The sequence below is a fragment of the Aethalodelphis obliquidens genome, unplaced genomic scaffold (genome assembly GCF_003676395.1).
Source record: "Aethalodelphis obliquidens isolate GAN/ISIS:26980383/991018 unplaced genomic scaffold, ASM367639v1 scaffold14, whole genome shotgun sequence".
NCBI lineage: Eukaryota > Metazoa > Chordata > Mammalia > Artiodactyla > Delphinidae > Aethalodelphis > Aethalodelphis obliquidens.
The window spans coordinates 34,505,175-34,519,391 of NW_020837958.1; the positions used below are offsets into that span (position 1 = coordinate 34,505,175).

The 14,217-nt window shown below is 38.9% G+C and overlaps 1 protein-coding gene across 1 annotated transcript; it reads right to left on the bottom strand.

Annotated features, from left to right (window-relative positions):
* Positions 1–2,956: 2,956 nt before the first annotated feature.
* On the bottom strand, positions 2,957–6,669 carry LOC113625179 (60S ribosomal protein L36a-like). The gene is made up of 3 exons (XM_027115676.1): positions 6,641–6,669; positions 6,494–6,553; positions 2,957–3,272 (listed from the first exon to the last, which is right to left on the bottom strand). The coding sequence occupies exons 1-3, from the start codon at positions 6,667–6,669 to the stop codon at positions 2,957–2,959; spliced, it is 405 nt and encodes a 134-aa protein (XP_026971477.1).
* Between the last annotated feature and the right edge of the window lie 7,548 nt (positions 6,670–14,217).

The window sequence follows — 14,217 nt, forward strand, 5'->3', positions numbered from 1 at the left end:
TAGGACATCTGATCATTAGTAAAACATTTTAGGCTTATAATTTGTCATTATATTTTTCTGGGCAGTTGTTTTATGATCTATGTCATAGTTTCTTCTAGGTGTTTTTTTTTTCCCTTATCCCTTCCCCACCTCTAGGGTTTTTTTTTTTTTTTTTTTTGCGGTACGCGAGCCTCTCACTGTTGTGGCCTCTCCCGTTGCGGAGCACAGGCTCCGGACGCGCAGGCTCAGCGGCCATGGCTCACGGGCCCAGCCGCTCCGCGGCATGTGGGACTTTCCCGGACCCGGGCACGAACCCGTGTTCCCTGCATCGGCAGGCGGACTCTCAACCACTGCGCCACCAGGGAAGCCCCACCTCTAGGTTTTTGATAAACTTTCATCTTTAAAACATGAGCTTATTTTCAGGAATTTAAAACTATATAAAATGCTCCCTTAGGTAAGAACTGGGAATGTAAAGATTAACAGAACTAATTTGATTGTCAGTAAAAAAAAACTATGATAGAAATCTTAGTTCTGGCAAATTAGAATAACCAGAAAATCCTCCTGCTATAAACACCTAGATATGCTGAATTAAAAAACAACAAGAACAGCGTAGCATAGCATGTCCTTGTAGATACATAGCTGAGAGATCTACTAATCTGAATAACAGAAATTGAAGCCTGTACTAAGACTACCCAGATGGTGGTGGGTACAAGCAGGATTCTGTTTTCTATTACTGCAGGGCATTGAGTTTTAATGCTCTCACAGGGACAGAGTTAGAGGCTTTGGGTTCATGCTAGAAGCCTTAAAAGGCTATTCCCTACGTAAAAGGGGGTAAGGAAAAAAATCCCTAAAGAAAAATAATCCCACCAATACAGGTAACAGTCTGGCCTCAGGATATAAAAGTTGCAGCTGGTGATGAGAGACGAGTTGGGTGGGAGAGGGGTGGGAGAACTTCCCTGGTGGTCCAGTGGTTAAAACTCCACGCTTCCAAGGGAGGGGGCATGGGTTCGATTCCTGGTCGGGGGAATAGCATCCCACATGCCACCCGTCTCGGCCAAAAAAAAGAGAAGTTGCAACCACGGGTCTGTATATCAGGTACGTTGGGTGTTGGACATTTCCCACTTGGTCTGGGAATTCCCAAGACAAGAAATTAGCACAGGAATTATCCCTAAGTGTGTGGTATCTCCGGCATGTTTGGGCAAGTTACTTAATACTTTTGATTGATTGGTCCTTACTTCCCCTAGTGGAAATTAAATAATGGTGACTAAGAGGTATTGAATATTTACTTGTTTCAGCACTTTACCTGCCAAAACTCATTTAATCTTCAGAACAGCCCTATGACATGGATACAGTAATCTGCCAATGGTGCGAGGCCATGGTGGGTGGTCATATCTGTCTCCTGGGACCGTTATGGAAATAAGATGAGGTGTAAAGTGATAGGCCAATACTTATGTGACTTTACTTTGGAAACTGCAACCAACTCTCTATCCCTTGGAGTTTGCTCACTTCAGATAGGACACACACTCTCAAACTCTTCACTTCCTCTCTTTCTTTTTGTCCCCAAAGGTAGGAAGCACAAGATCCCTTCTTATTTTAAGGATTTTATTATTGATCCTTGTTGAAGGAAGGAAAGAAGATGGACTTTGAAGTGGCTTTGAAAGATGGGTAGGATTTGAGTAGGCAGAATGTGGGAAGCGTTTCAAGCAAAATCTTAATGGCAAGAATTACGCTCTTTAAAGGCCAGTGACAAATGAATACATCCCAGCATTAAAACTTACCAATTCTTTGACATCCATCATGTGTCTGTCGACAAATATTCAATTAGCAATCAAGTTAAGAAGAAGAAAGAGGATTTTGTTTAAGCCAAACTGAGGATGATAACCCACGAGACAGACTCTCAGAAGTTCTGAGAACTGTTCCACCTGTTAGAAGTCGAAGGCACAGTCATATAGCAATACGTTTGCAAGACAAATACATCAAAATGGTACACTGATATTTTACCTAAAGTTCACCAAAGATACATAGTCCAGATAAACATGTACAAATCGAGCTGTTAAGTCACTATGACCACCTACAGAGTTGGGAAGAAATGTGAATCTTCTGAGAAGTTATGTTGCTCGCATCAGAAGAAAGAAAAAAAATTGATGTTTAGTGTCGAGTAGGCATCCCATCTTTGAGGAGCTCTGGTTAACGTGTGATGCAGATGCACACTGCACATTAGGGAGGGAGGGAGGAGGCCCAAATGGACAGAAAGAATTTTATGTTTCTTTAAAATATAAATTTTATTTTATCGTGTCCCATCTCCTCCAGGAAACCTTCCTTGTTAATATCATTCAAGAATCTGTCGCCTGTTCGTCTTATTGTCTCCAAAAATAGCTTGGCATTGAACTATATTCAGTTTGGAAGACAGTATATATCACAGTATACTTATTTATTTATTTTTTTTACATTTAAAAAAATTGAAGTATAGTTGATTTACAATGTTGTGCTAATTTCTGCTGTACACCCAGAGGGGTGGGATAGGGAGGGTGGGAGGGAGGCGCAAGAGGGAGGGGATATGGGGATATATGTATACATATAGCTGATTCACTTTGTTATACAGAAGAAACTAACACAACATTGTAAAGCAATTATATTCCAATAAAGATGTAAAAAAAATTTCTTCTGTACAGCAAAGTGATTCAGTTACACATATATGTACATTTTTTAAAATATTCTTTTCCATTATGGTTTATCACAGAATATTGAATATAGTTCCCTGTGCTGTACAGTAGGACCTTGTTGTTTATCCATTCTATATATAATAGCTTACATCTGCTAATCCCAGCCTCCCACTCCATCCCTCCCCCGACCCCCTCCCCCTTGGCAACCACAAGTCTGTTCTCTAAGTCCGTATATCACAGTATATTTAAAATACCTATTTTTAAAAGTAAACAATCTCAAATTTTTATTCTCTTCGTAATAAAACAAAATAAACTCAGAACTGGGTCACTTGGCCCTTTCTTTTTTTATCTCCTCCCAGCACAAAGTGTTTATTACACCTCTTGATAGCCAGCATTCTCTTAGATCTGCAGTTGGGCTCAACGCATGCAAGCCTCAGCACAATTGTCTTTGTAGTTTTAGCCTTTTTCTGGAAAATCGACTTAATCTGGCCACCATAGCCACTCTGCTTCCTGTCATAATGCCGCTTTCCCTTGACCTTCTCATACTGTGTGACTTTGTGGGGTTGGTGCCTGCCACACTTCTTGCAGAAAGTCCGGCTGGTTTTAGGAACATTCACCGTGTTTGCAAGACTGCTATCAGCAGGGAAACAAGCTAAAATACCTTTTCTTTTTTTAAAGATTTTAAAAAATATATTTATTTTATTAATTATTATTTATTTTTGGCTGCGTTGGGACTTCGTTGCTGCGCGCGGGCTTTCTCTAGATGCGGCGAGCAGGGGCTACTCTTCGTTGCGGTGCGCAGGCTTCAGTAGTTGTGGCACGAGTGCTCAGTAGTTGTGACTCGCAGGCTCTAGAGTGCAGGCTCAGTAGTTGTGGCGCATGGGCTTAGTTGCTCCGTGGCATGTGGGATTTTCCTGGACCAGGGCTTGAACCTGTGTCTTCTGCATTGGCAGGTGGATTCTTAAGCACTGCACCACCAGGGAAGCCCTAAAATACCTATTTAAAAAAATATATTTTATTTATTTATTTGGTTGTGCTGGGTCTCACTTGTGGTAGGCAGGCTTCTTAGTTGAGGCTCTCCTGCTCCTTAGTTGTGGCATGCATGGGGGATCTAGTTCCCTGACCAAGGATCGAACCTGGGCCCCCTGCATTGGGAGCTCAGAGTCTTAACCACTGCACCACCAGGGAAGTTCCTAAAATACCTGTTTTGAATGTAGTCTTTTCTCCCCTCTGACTTTCCTCAAGGTCAGAATATTTTTCAAATACTCCCCTCTCACAGTGTAAGGAGCCTAGAATTCTCAGTACATAAATAGATTTTGAATTGCTTGATAAAAGCCACAGTTGGAAGCACAGCAAAGGATATTGCTTCCAAAAGCAAATGTACACAAGGAATTTGCATACCATTGCTTTGTGTAGATGAAGCTTTCTGCTTGAGTGTTTAAATAAATATTTTGAAGATATTCTCAGAACTTTGAAAAGTGAAGATTGTTCTTCTCATTCATCCCTAAAAATCATGAGAAGCATTTCAGATTCAAGGAAAGATGGATTATTTTGACTGAGTTATCTTAGATTTTGTATATTAAAAGATGTCTGTTTATAAAATGAGTTTAGAACAGTTTAAAAATACTTTTACCTGATTCTTTGTCCAGATTTGTGTATGTGATAAACATACCACTATATTCTGGGACTTGTTAGGGCAGAGAAAAAATTAATGTGCACTCCAGTGAGAATTCTTTTTACTTACCCTCAGGGTGACTTTCCGCCTAAAGAAGTATGTTATAACAACTTAAGAAATTCTTTTCCAGCTATCCTACCGACTTACCCCCTCTATGAGTGTGGGAAATCAACTCAACTGTGTAGTTTATGATTGGTCAAGTTAGTGGTTTACACAGTGTAACCAAAGTAAGCCAATTTATCAGTGCTTTTTCGCTGAGGGCATGCCAAGGCCCGGTCATACTGAAATATCAATATTTACCCCAGAGTATAGATGACTCCTGCCAGTGAAGCCTGTTTACAAAGCCTGTTTACATATATATGTAATTTTAAAAGGCATTTGGATCAACATTTCAGCACTATTCTTATTTTAAAATAATTTTATATTATGGTGGGATAAAGGGAAAACTTTTCAAGTTTTGGAGAGATTACCCATTCTTCTGTTTCAGAGACAGGACTGTTGCTTACAGCAGTGCTTTTCAAACTCTTTAATGTAACAAGCATCACCTGGAGAGCTAGTTAAAACTCAGATTTCTGGGTCCCAATCCCAGTTTCTGATTCAGTAGGTGTGGGGTGAGATGGAGAATTTGCATTTCTAATGAGTTCCTGGTGATGTTGGTGTTCTTGGTCCAGGGACCACACTTAGAGAACCGCTGCTGAGAAACCCTGGGCTTAGAGAATCCTAGAGTTGGACCTCTGAATACTTACATTACGTCAGACACTGTGCAAATCACTTTACATCCATTATATCTAATCCAGATGACAACCTTACAAGTTAGGGACGATTATTCCTATTTTATAGATTGAGGAACTGAGGCTCAGGAAGTTAAGTTATCCAAGATCACACAGCTTATAAGTGGCAGAGCCAGAATTTGAACTAGGGTTTTCCTGTCTCCAGATGCATGTTACTTTTCTGTTAAAATATGCTTTTTTATCTGGATTAAAGTTCTTCTAGTCCCAGTTTCTTCCTCACATGGGAATAATTTCTCTAACATCCCTGAACCATGGCTCTTTGGCTTTTGCTCAAATCTGTCAGGAAGGGATACTCACTACTTCATGAAGAAAGTCTTGTTGGGGACAGCTAGAGTGATCAGCCCTGTGGTTTGCCTGGGACCAAGTGGTCTCCCAGGGTAGGACTTTCAGTTTTAAAACCTACACAGAGCCAGGCAAACCAGAATGACTGGTCACTTTAGGACGGCTAAAGCCATTTCAAATGCTTTGTTATTAGCCCACCTTCTTTTCTATACTTTTCCATTTCTGTTGGAGTTTTGTCTAATTGGGTCTTGTACATGATAGTCCTTCAGATATTTGAAGATGATGATCCTTCCACCAGTCACCAGACTACCTTCATGTCCTTTGACCTTTCTTCACATAACATAGTATATACAGCACTTTCTATGTGTCAGGAACTCTTCTAGAAGTTTTATGTATATTAACCAATTTAATTTTCACAAAAGTCCTATGAGGTAGGTACCATTATTATCCCCATTTTACAGATGGGGAAACTGAAGCATAGTTAAGTACTCTGCTCCAGGTCACAGTTTTTAAAAGGCTGAGCCAGGATTTTAACCCACAGAGTATGGCTCCAGAATCCACGCTCTTAATCACTACGCTTTACTGCTTTCCACTTAGTCAGTAAGGGTCTACCAAGTACCGACTATGTACTGAAAAAGATACAGAAGAGAGACACGGTCCTTGTCACCATGGAGTGTATGGTCTAGTGGGAGACACACAAGCAACAAGTAATTAAATTAAAAAAATTACAAATTAGGATAAGTGCTATGAAATAAGTAAGTGCTAAGATAGAAAATATTGGTGAAGCAGTTCGGGTCCAATCAGGAGACAGAAATCACACAGGAGGTTAAATAGAGGAAGTATAACATAAAGAATTATTAATTGTGATAAATGAGTAACCCTATGATGTAAAGACACTTTGGTACCCTAGGGCTGAGGGAGCATACCCAAAAAAGGACAATCCCTTAGGAGGAATTCAGCTTTCATTGGAGAACGTGTGTATAATTGTCAGCTTGGGCTGCCATAACAAAATACCAAGACTGGGAGGCTTAAACAACAGGAATTTATCTCACAGTTCTGGAGGCTGGTAAATCCAAGATCAAGGCGCCTGCTGATTAGGTTACCTGGTGAGGGCTTTCTTCCTTGCTTGCAGATTGCCACCTTCTGGCTGTGTCCTCACATCACTGAGGGAGAGGAAAGCAAGCTTTCTGACAAGGCACTAATCGCACCGTAAGGGACCCACCCCCATGACCTTAGCTAACCCTATTTACCTCCCAAAGGCCCCATCTCCACATACCATTGCACTGGGGGTTAGGACTTAATTAATATATGAGTTCTGGGGGGAAGACAAGTCAGTCCATAGCAGTGTGGTTCTACCATGGGATAGCAGAGAAGTTGGCTGATTTGGGTAAACTGGAGCTGTTCTGGAGTCACTGGACAAGCAATAGCCCAGCTTCTGGGATGCAGGAAAGGGCACAGCCCATCAGTGTGGGTGGTCTGGGGCCCTGGCTTGGGCAGGAGCCCTTTAGAGAATGTAGGCTGCCCTGAGGCTCAAGTTTTTTTTTTGTTTTTTTAAAATTAATTAATTATATTTTTGGCTAGGTTGTGTCTTCATTGCTGCTTGCAGGCTTTCTCTATTTGTGGTGAGCAGGGGCTACTCTTCGTTGGTGTGCGGGCTTTTCATTGTGGTGGCTTCTCGTTGTGGAGCACGGGCTCTAGGCGTGTGGGCTTCAGTAGTTGTGGCACACGGGCTCAGTAGTTGTGGCTCACGGGCTCTAGAGTGCAGGCTCAGTAGTTGTGGCGCATGGGCTTAGTCGCTCTGTGGCATGTGGGATCTTCCCAAACAAGGGCTCAAACCTGTGTCCCCTGCATTGGCAGACAGATTCTTAACCACTGCACCACCAGGGAAGTCCCTCAAGTTTTTGAGTTTTGTGAAAAGGTTATCCTACGAAGGCCGAGGCAGCAGGGTTACAGAGGGACAGCGCTCTTGGCCATGGCTGGGGCAGGCTCTAGCCTATGTCCTCACATCCACCCCTCCAACCCTGGAAAATGGCATGAAAGCCCCTTGCTAATGCAGCATCCCTCCAGTGCATTCGATTAAGAAAGTGTTCACATCTCGCTCACTGTAAAGGAGACACGCTTAAAGGAATTCTGTTGTTTATCACAGAACATATATTGAAAGGGGCATTCATAGCTGAGACCATAATTTCATTACAAACAGTTGAGTGGCAAATTAAAAAAAATGTTAAAATATAATATAAATCCAAGGTAAAAGTTTTCAAGTCCTTTAACTTTACTCCAGAGAAGTACAAAATGAAAAGGGAAAATCTCACTCCTTCCCTTCCCATCTCATTTTCTCTCTCCAAAGGTAAAAAGCAAAACCTGTGATTCCTTCCAGGAAAAAAAAATACACTTACCCATATATGTGTCAATGCTATAAATTATACAAAGGGGATCATTTTCTTGTACAGCATGCTTTCAAGAATAAAAGAGAATTAATAAAGTTAATTAAAATTAAATTATTAACAATAATGTATTAAAAGTCTTTCCCCATTGGCATGTCCAGATCACCCTTATTCTCTCTAATCTCTGCACATAATTGCATCATGTAAATGACAGATAATTTTTTTCTTCCAGTTGTATAGAGATAAGTGACATACAGCGCTATATAAGTTTAAGGTGTACAGCATAATCATTTGATTTACATATATTATGAAGTGATTATCACAATATGTTTAGGGAACATCCATCATCTCATATAGATACAAAATTAAAGAAATAGAAAAAAACACTTTTTTTTCTTGAGATGAGAACTCAGGATTCACTCTCTTAACAACTTTCATATAAAACATACAGCAGTGTTAACTATATTTACGATGTTGTACATTACATCCCTAGTACTTACTTACCTTATAACTGGAGGTTTGTACCTTTTGACTGCCTTCATCCAATTCCCCCTCCGCCCAACCCTTGCCTCTGGTAACCACAGATCTGATCTTTTTTTCTATGAGTTTTAAAATTTGTTTGTTTGTTTTTGAAGTATAATTTTTTTTACATCTTTATTGGAGTATAATTGCTTTACAATGGTGTGTTAGTTTCTGCTTTATAACAAAATGAATTAGTTATACATATACATAATTGACTTCTACACTATGTTATTTCCTGTTACACAACTTAGAGATTTAATATTTCTATATATTCCACACTGATCACCACAATAAGTCTAGTTACAATATGTCACTATACAAAGATATTACATAGTTATTGACTATATTCCCGCCAATGTACATTTCATACTTGTGGCATTTATTTTGCAGCTGGAAGTTTGTACCTCTTAATCTCTCTCACCTATTTCTTTCCTTCTCCTACTCCTCCCCTCTGGCAACCACCTGTTTGTTCTCTGTATCTGTAACTCTGTTTCTGCTTTGTTATATTTGTGTATTTGTTTTATTTTGTTAGATTCCACATATAAGTGGAACCATACAGTATATGTCTCTGTCTGACTTATTTCACTTAGCATAATACCCTCCATGTCCATCCATGTTGTTGCAAATGGCAAAATTTCATTCCTTTTAATGCCTGAGTAGTATTCCATTATATATGTGCCACATCTTCTTTATCCAGTCATCTACTGATGGACACTTAGGTTGCTTCCATATCTTTGCTATTGTAAATAATGCTGCAATGAACATACAGGTGCATTTTTTTTTGAATTAGTGTTTTTGTTCTCTTCAGATAAATACTCAGGAGTGGAACTGCTGGGTCATATGGTAGTTCTATTTTTTTCCATATTCTTTTCCATATTAGCTGAACCAATTTGCATTCCCAACAGTGCAAGAGAGTTCACTTTTCTCCACACGCTCACCAACATTTGTTATTTGTAATCTTTTTGATAATAGCCATTCTGACAGATGTGAGGTAGTATCTCATTGTGGTTTTGCTTTGATTTCCCTGATGATTAGTGATGCTGAGCATCTTTTCATGTGCATGTTGGCCATCTGTATGTCTTTCTTGGAAAAACATCTATTCAGGTTTTCTGCCCATTTTAAAAAATCCGGTTGTTTGTTTTTTTGATGTAGAGTTATGTGAGTTCTTTGTCTATTTTGGATATTAACCTCTTATTGGACAAATAGTTTGCAAATATATTCTCCCATTCTGTAGGTGGCCTTTTCCTTTTGTTGATAGTTTTCTTCACTGTGCAAAAGCTGTTTAGTTTGATATAGTTTCATTTGTTTATTTTTGCTTTTGTTTCCCTTGCCTGAGGAGACGTATCCAAAAAAGTTACAAAGACCAATGTCAAAGAGCATACTGCCTAGGTTTTCTTCTAGAAGTTTTATGACTCCAGGGCTTATATTTAAGTCTTTAATTCATTTTGAGTTTGTTTTAGTGTATGGTGTGAGAGAGTAGTCACAGTTTGATTCTTCTGCATGTAGTTGTCCAGTTTTCCCAGCACCATTTATTGAGACTATCTTTTGCCGGTTGTATATTCTTGCCTCCTTTGTTGTAATTAATTGACCATAAGTTGTGGGTTTATTTCTGGACTCTTTACTCTGTTACATCGGTCTATGTGTCTGTTTTTGTGACAGTACCATAATGTATTTTTTTTAAATGTTATTTATTTTTTATTGAGGTACAGTTGATATTAGTTTCAGGTATACAACATAGTGATTCAAAAATTTTATAGATTATACCCCATTTACAATTATTATAGAATATTAGCCACATTTCCTGTTCTGTACAATATATCTTTCTAGCTTACTTACTTTATACATAGGATTTTGTACCTCTTAATCTTCTACACCTATCTTGCCCATCCCCCCTTCCTTCTCCCAACTCATAACCACTAGTTTGTTCTCTATATTGGTGAATCTGTTACTGTTTTGTTATATTCATTCCTTTGTTGTATCTTTTAGATTCCACATGTAAGTGATAACATACAGTATTTGTCTTTGTGACTTATTTCACTAAGAATAATACCCTCCAGGTCCATCCATGTTGTTGCAAATGGCAGAATTTCATTATTATTCATGGCTGAGTAGTATTCCATTGTATGTATATGTGTGTGTGTGTATATATGTATCACATCTTCTTTATCCAATCATCTGTTGATGTGCACTTAGGTTGCTTCCATATCTTGGCTATTGCAAATAATGGTGCTTTTAACATATGGGTGCATGTATCTTTTCAAATTAGTGTTTTCATTTGCTTCGGAGATACACCCAGGAGTAGAATTGCTGGATGATATGATAGTTCTATTTTTAGTTTTTTGAGGAAACTCCATACTGTTTTCCACAGTGGCTGTACCAATTTGTATTCCCACCAACAGTGCAAGAGGGTTTCCTTTCCTCTGCACCCTCACCAACATTTATTTGTAATGTTTTTGATGATAGCCATTCTGACAGGTGTGAAGTGATATCTCATTGGGGTTTTGATTTGCATTTCCCTGATGATTAGCAATGTTGAGTGTCTTTTCATGTGCCTTTGGTCATCTGTAGGTCTTCTTTAGAAAAATGTCTATTCAGTTCTTCTGCCCATTTTTTAATCAGGTTTATTTATTTTATATTGAGTTGCATGAGCTATTTATATACTTTGGATAGTAACTCCTTATTGGTCATATTATTTGAAAATATTTTCTTATTCAATAGGTTGTCTTTTCATTTTGTTGATGGTTTCCTTTGCTGTGCAAAAGCTTTTAAGTTTAATTAGGTCCCATTTGTTTATTTTTGCTTTTGTTTCCTTTGCCTTAGGAGAGAGATCCAAAAAAACTTGCTATGATTTATGTCAAAGAATGTTCTGCCTATATTTTCCTCTGGGAGTTTTATGGTATCCAGTCTTACACCTAGGTCTTTAACCTATTTTGAGTTTATTTTTGTATATGGTGTGAGAAAATGTTCTAATTTCATTCTTTTCCATGTAGCTGTCCTGTTTTCCCAGCACCACTTATTGAAGAGACTGTTTTTTCTTCATTGTATCTTCTTGCCTCCTTTGTTGTAGATTAATTGACCATAAGTGCATGGGTTTATTTCTGGACTTTTTATTCTGTTCCATTGATTTCTGTGTCTGCTTTTGTGCCAGTACTACACAGTTTTGATGACTGTGACTGTGTAGTATAGTCTGAAGTGAAGGTGATTGTGATTGTTGTCTATTTGGGTTCTTTTGTGTTTCCATACAAGTTTTTAAATTATTTGTTCTAGTTTTGTGAAAAATGCCATTGGTATTTTGATGTGGATTGCACTGAATCTGTAGATTGCCTTGGGTAGTGTGGTTATTTTAACAATATTAATTCTTCCAATCCATGAACATGGTGTATCTGTCCATCTGTTGGTGTCATCTTCAATTTCTTTCATGAGTGTCTTATAGCTTTCTGAATACAGTCCTTTTACCTCCTCGGTTAGATTTATTCCTAGGTATTTTATTCTTTTTGATGGGTTTGTAAAGGGGACTGTTTTCTTAATTTCTCTTTCTGATAGTGTATTGTTAGTATAGACATGCAACAGTTTCTATATATAATAATTTTGTATCCTGCAACTTCACAGAATTCATCTATGAGCTCTAGTAGTTTTTCCATGGCATCTTTGGGATTTTCTATGTATGGAATCATAGATGATGGATAATTTATTTCACTTTTAATGGACACTTTGGGTTTTGCTTTTATAAAAATTCTGCCAGAAAGATAACTGTACATATGTGACTGAATTTTTGTAGGTATAACCATATTTTTTGCTATATGAAAAGACATGTGCCTTTTAAATTTTTGTATTTATCAGATTTACCTGTAGTAAGAAATTGCATCAATTTGTACCCCCCTCCCATCAAAAGTGGATGAGAGGATTAATTTCTTCACATCCCTGCCAGCATCAGAGAAGCCTTGTACCAGTTTGATAAGTGAAAAAAAAAATGTTTTCTTACCATTTTGATTTGCATTTCTTTAAGTATACATGAGTGAGAGCATCTTTCTGCATGTTTATCATCCTTTGAATTTGCTTTTCTATGATCTCTTTCTATCCTTTGCATACTTTTCTGTTGGGCTTTTAAATATATATATATATATATATATATATATATTCATTTATATCAGTTCTATTTAAGTTAAGGAAAAGAGCTCTTTGACAAATATGTTTTAAATTTGTTTTCCCTGTTTTGGAACCTAGCCTTTCATTTAAGTTTCAGTTTTTGTTGTTGTTTTCCTTTTTTTTCATACCAAAGTTACATTGCTACCTAGACAAGTTGACTAACTTTTCCCTTTCTGGCTTCTGGATTTCATAGCCTTCTCAGAAAAGCCTCTTTCTTAGATTAGTATTTAGTTAACCCCCTTTTTAGAGATATTTTATGATTTATTTTTTACAGTTCATATTTGATCTATCTGGAATTGACTTGGGTGTAAGGAGTGAGATAAGAACCCAGCTTTGTTCTTATCTCAGTAGGTACTGACTAGTTGTGCTACCACTACTTACTTTTATTTTATTTACTCTTTTCCCCAATGATTTGAAATCTCACCTTTCCACCTTTACAGTAAATTCCCTTGTGCGTTAGAGTCTATTTCTTATTTTTCTTTGGTTTCATTAATTTCTTCTCATATCAAACTGCTTTATTAATTGAAGTTTCAAAATATGTTTTGATATCAGATAGAACTAGAAGTGGACATGTTTTGGATGGGGAAGACAGAGAAGGTCTTGCTGATGGGTGACATTTAGGCTGACATTTGAAGAATAAGAAGTAACCAGTTTCATGGAGACGAAGGTAGGAGCATTCGAGGTAGAGGGAGCTGCATATCCAAAGGTTGGGAGACAGAAAACAGCTTGCCTTATTTGCAGAAGCTAAAAAAAGACAAGTGTGGTGAGCACATGAAAACACAGGAGAGAAGGACACAAGATGGAGTGGAAAGATAGGCCAGATTTTGTAGGGACAGCTTGGTTTTGTCCTAAATACAAATGGAAGCACTTAATGGATTTGAAGTAGGAAAGTGACATGTTCCAACTTCTCGGTGTATAACATTGTCACTCTGGCTGTTATGTGGAGATGGGCAGGAGGAGAACAAAAGTTGCAGTGAGGAAGAGTTGCTTCCTCTTCATCCAAGTAGCTTCTCCTTGTTATATTTTATCCCAGCATCTTATTTATTCCTTTTTGGGATAGTTTCTTTCTTATTCCTTTTTGTGTCCTTAGTGCCAGCACGGAGTCTAGCAAACAGCATGCAATAAACATTTGAATCATGTATGAATGAAAAAGTAAGTTCTTTCAATTTTCACCCTGGCCCTGGGGAATGAGAGTTTTAAATCCCTTACAGCTTTAAAAAGATTAATTAAGCATCTGAGAAGCGATGGGTGGGTTAAAATATTGGTGAGTTATGTTCCAGCGGCCAGACCAAAGGGGGACTCTGAAAGAGTTGGGGAAGAGAGTCCCGTAGTCCCGGGGTGCTGGTGAACTCCAGGGCTGTGTAAGCAAAACCCCAGTAGAGGGCAGTAGAGGGCTGCACAGGACTGGTTCCGCCCGATTGGCCAGGGCCCAGGCGAGGGCAGGGAAGGGGACAGGGACGGGAAAGGGGAAGGGGAGGGGCTGGACAGCAGGCCAGGCAGCTAGAACCCGCACCAGACTAGGGCTTGGGGAGCAGGTGACCTGGTCTCTCGTCGGAGTCTAAAGTGCGCTGATGGAGAGCATGAGGCCACCTTTCTGTGTTTAGATCGTGCTGCTTCTTAGCTTGCAGAGTATAATGAAGCTGTTTTACTGTGGGCCCCTTGCTGCTGGGAAGGGCAGTCTCCTGGAACAGTGATGGGAGGAGGGAGAGAGGAGGGGGTGGGGAGGAAGGGCCCTGAGGTGAAATGGTGAGCACAGATGGGAGTTTTGGCCTTGG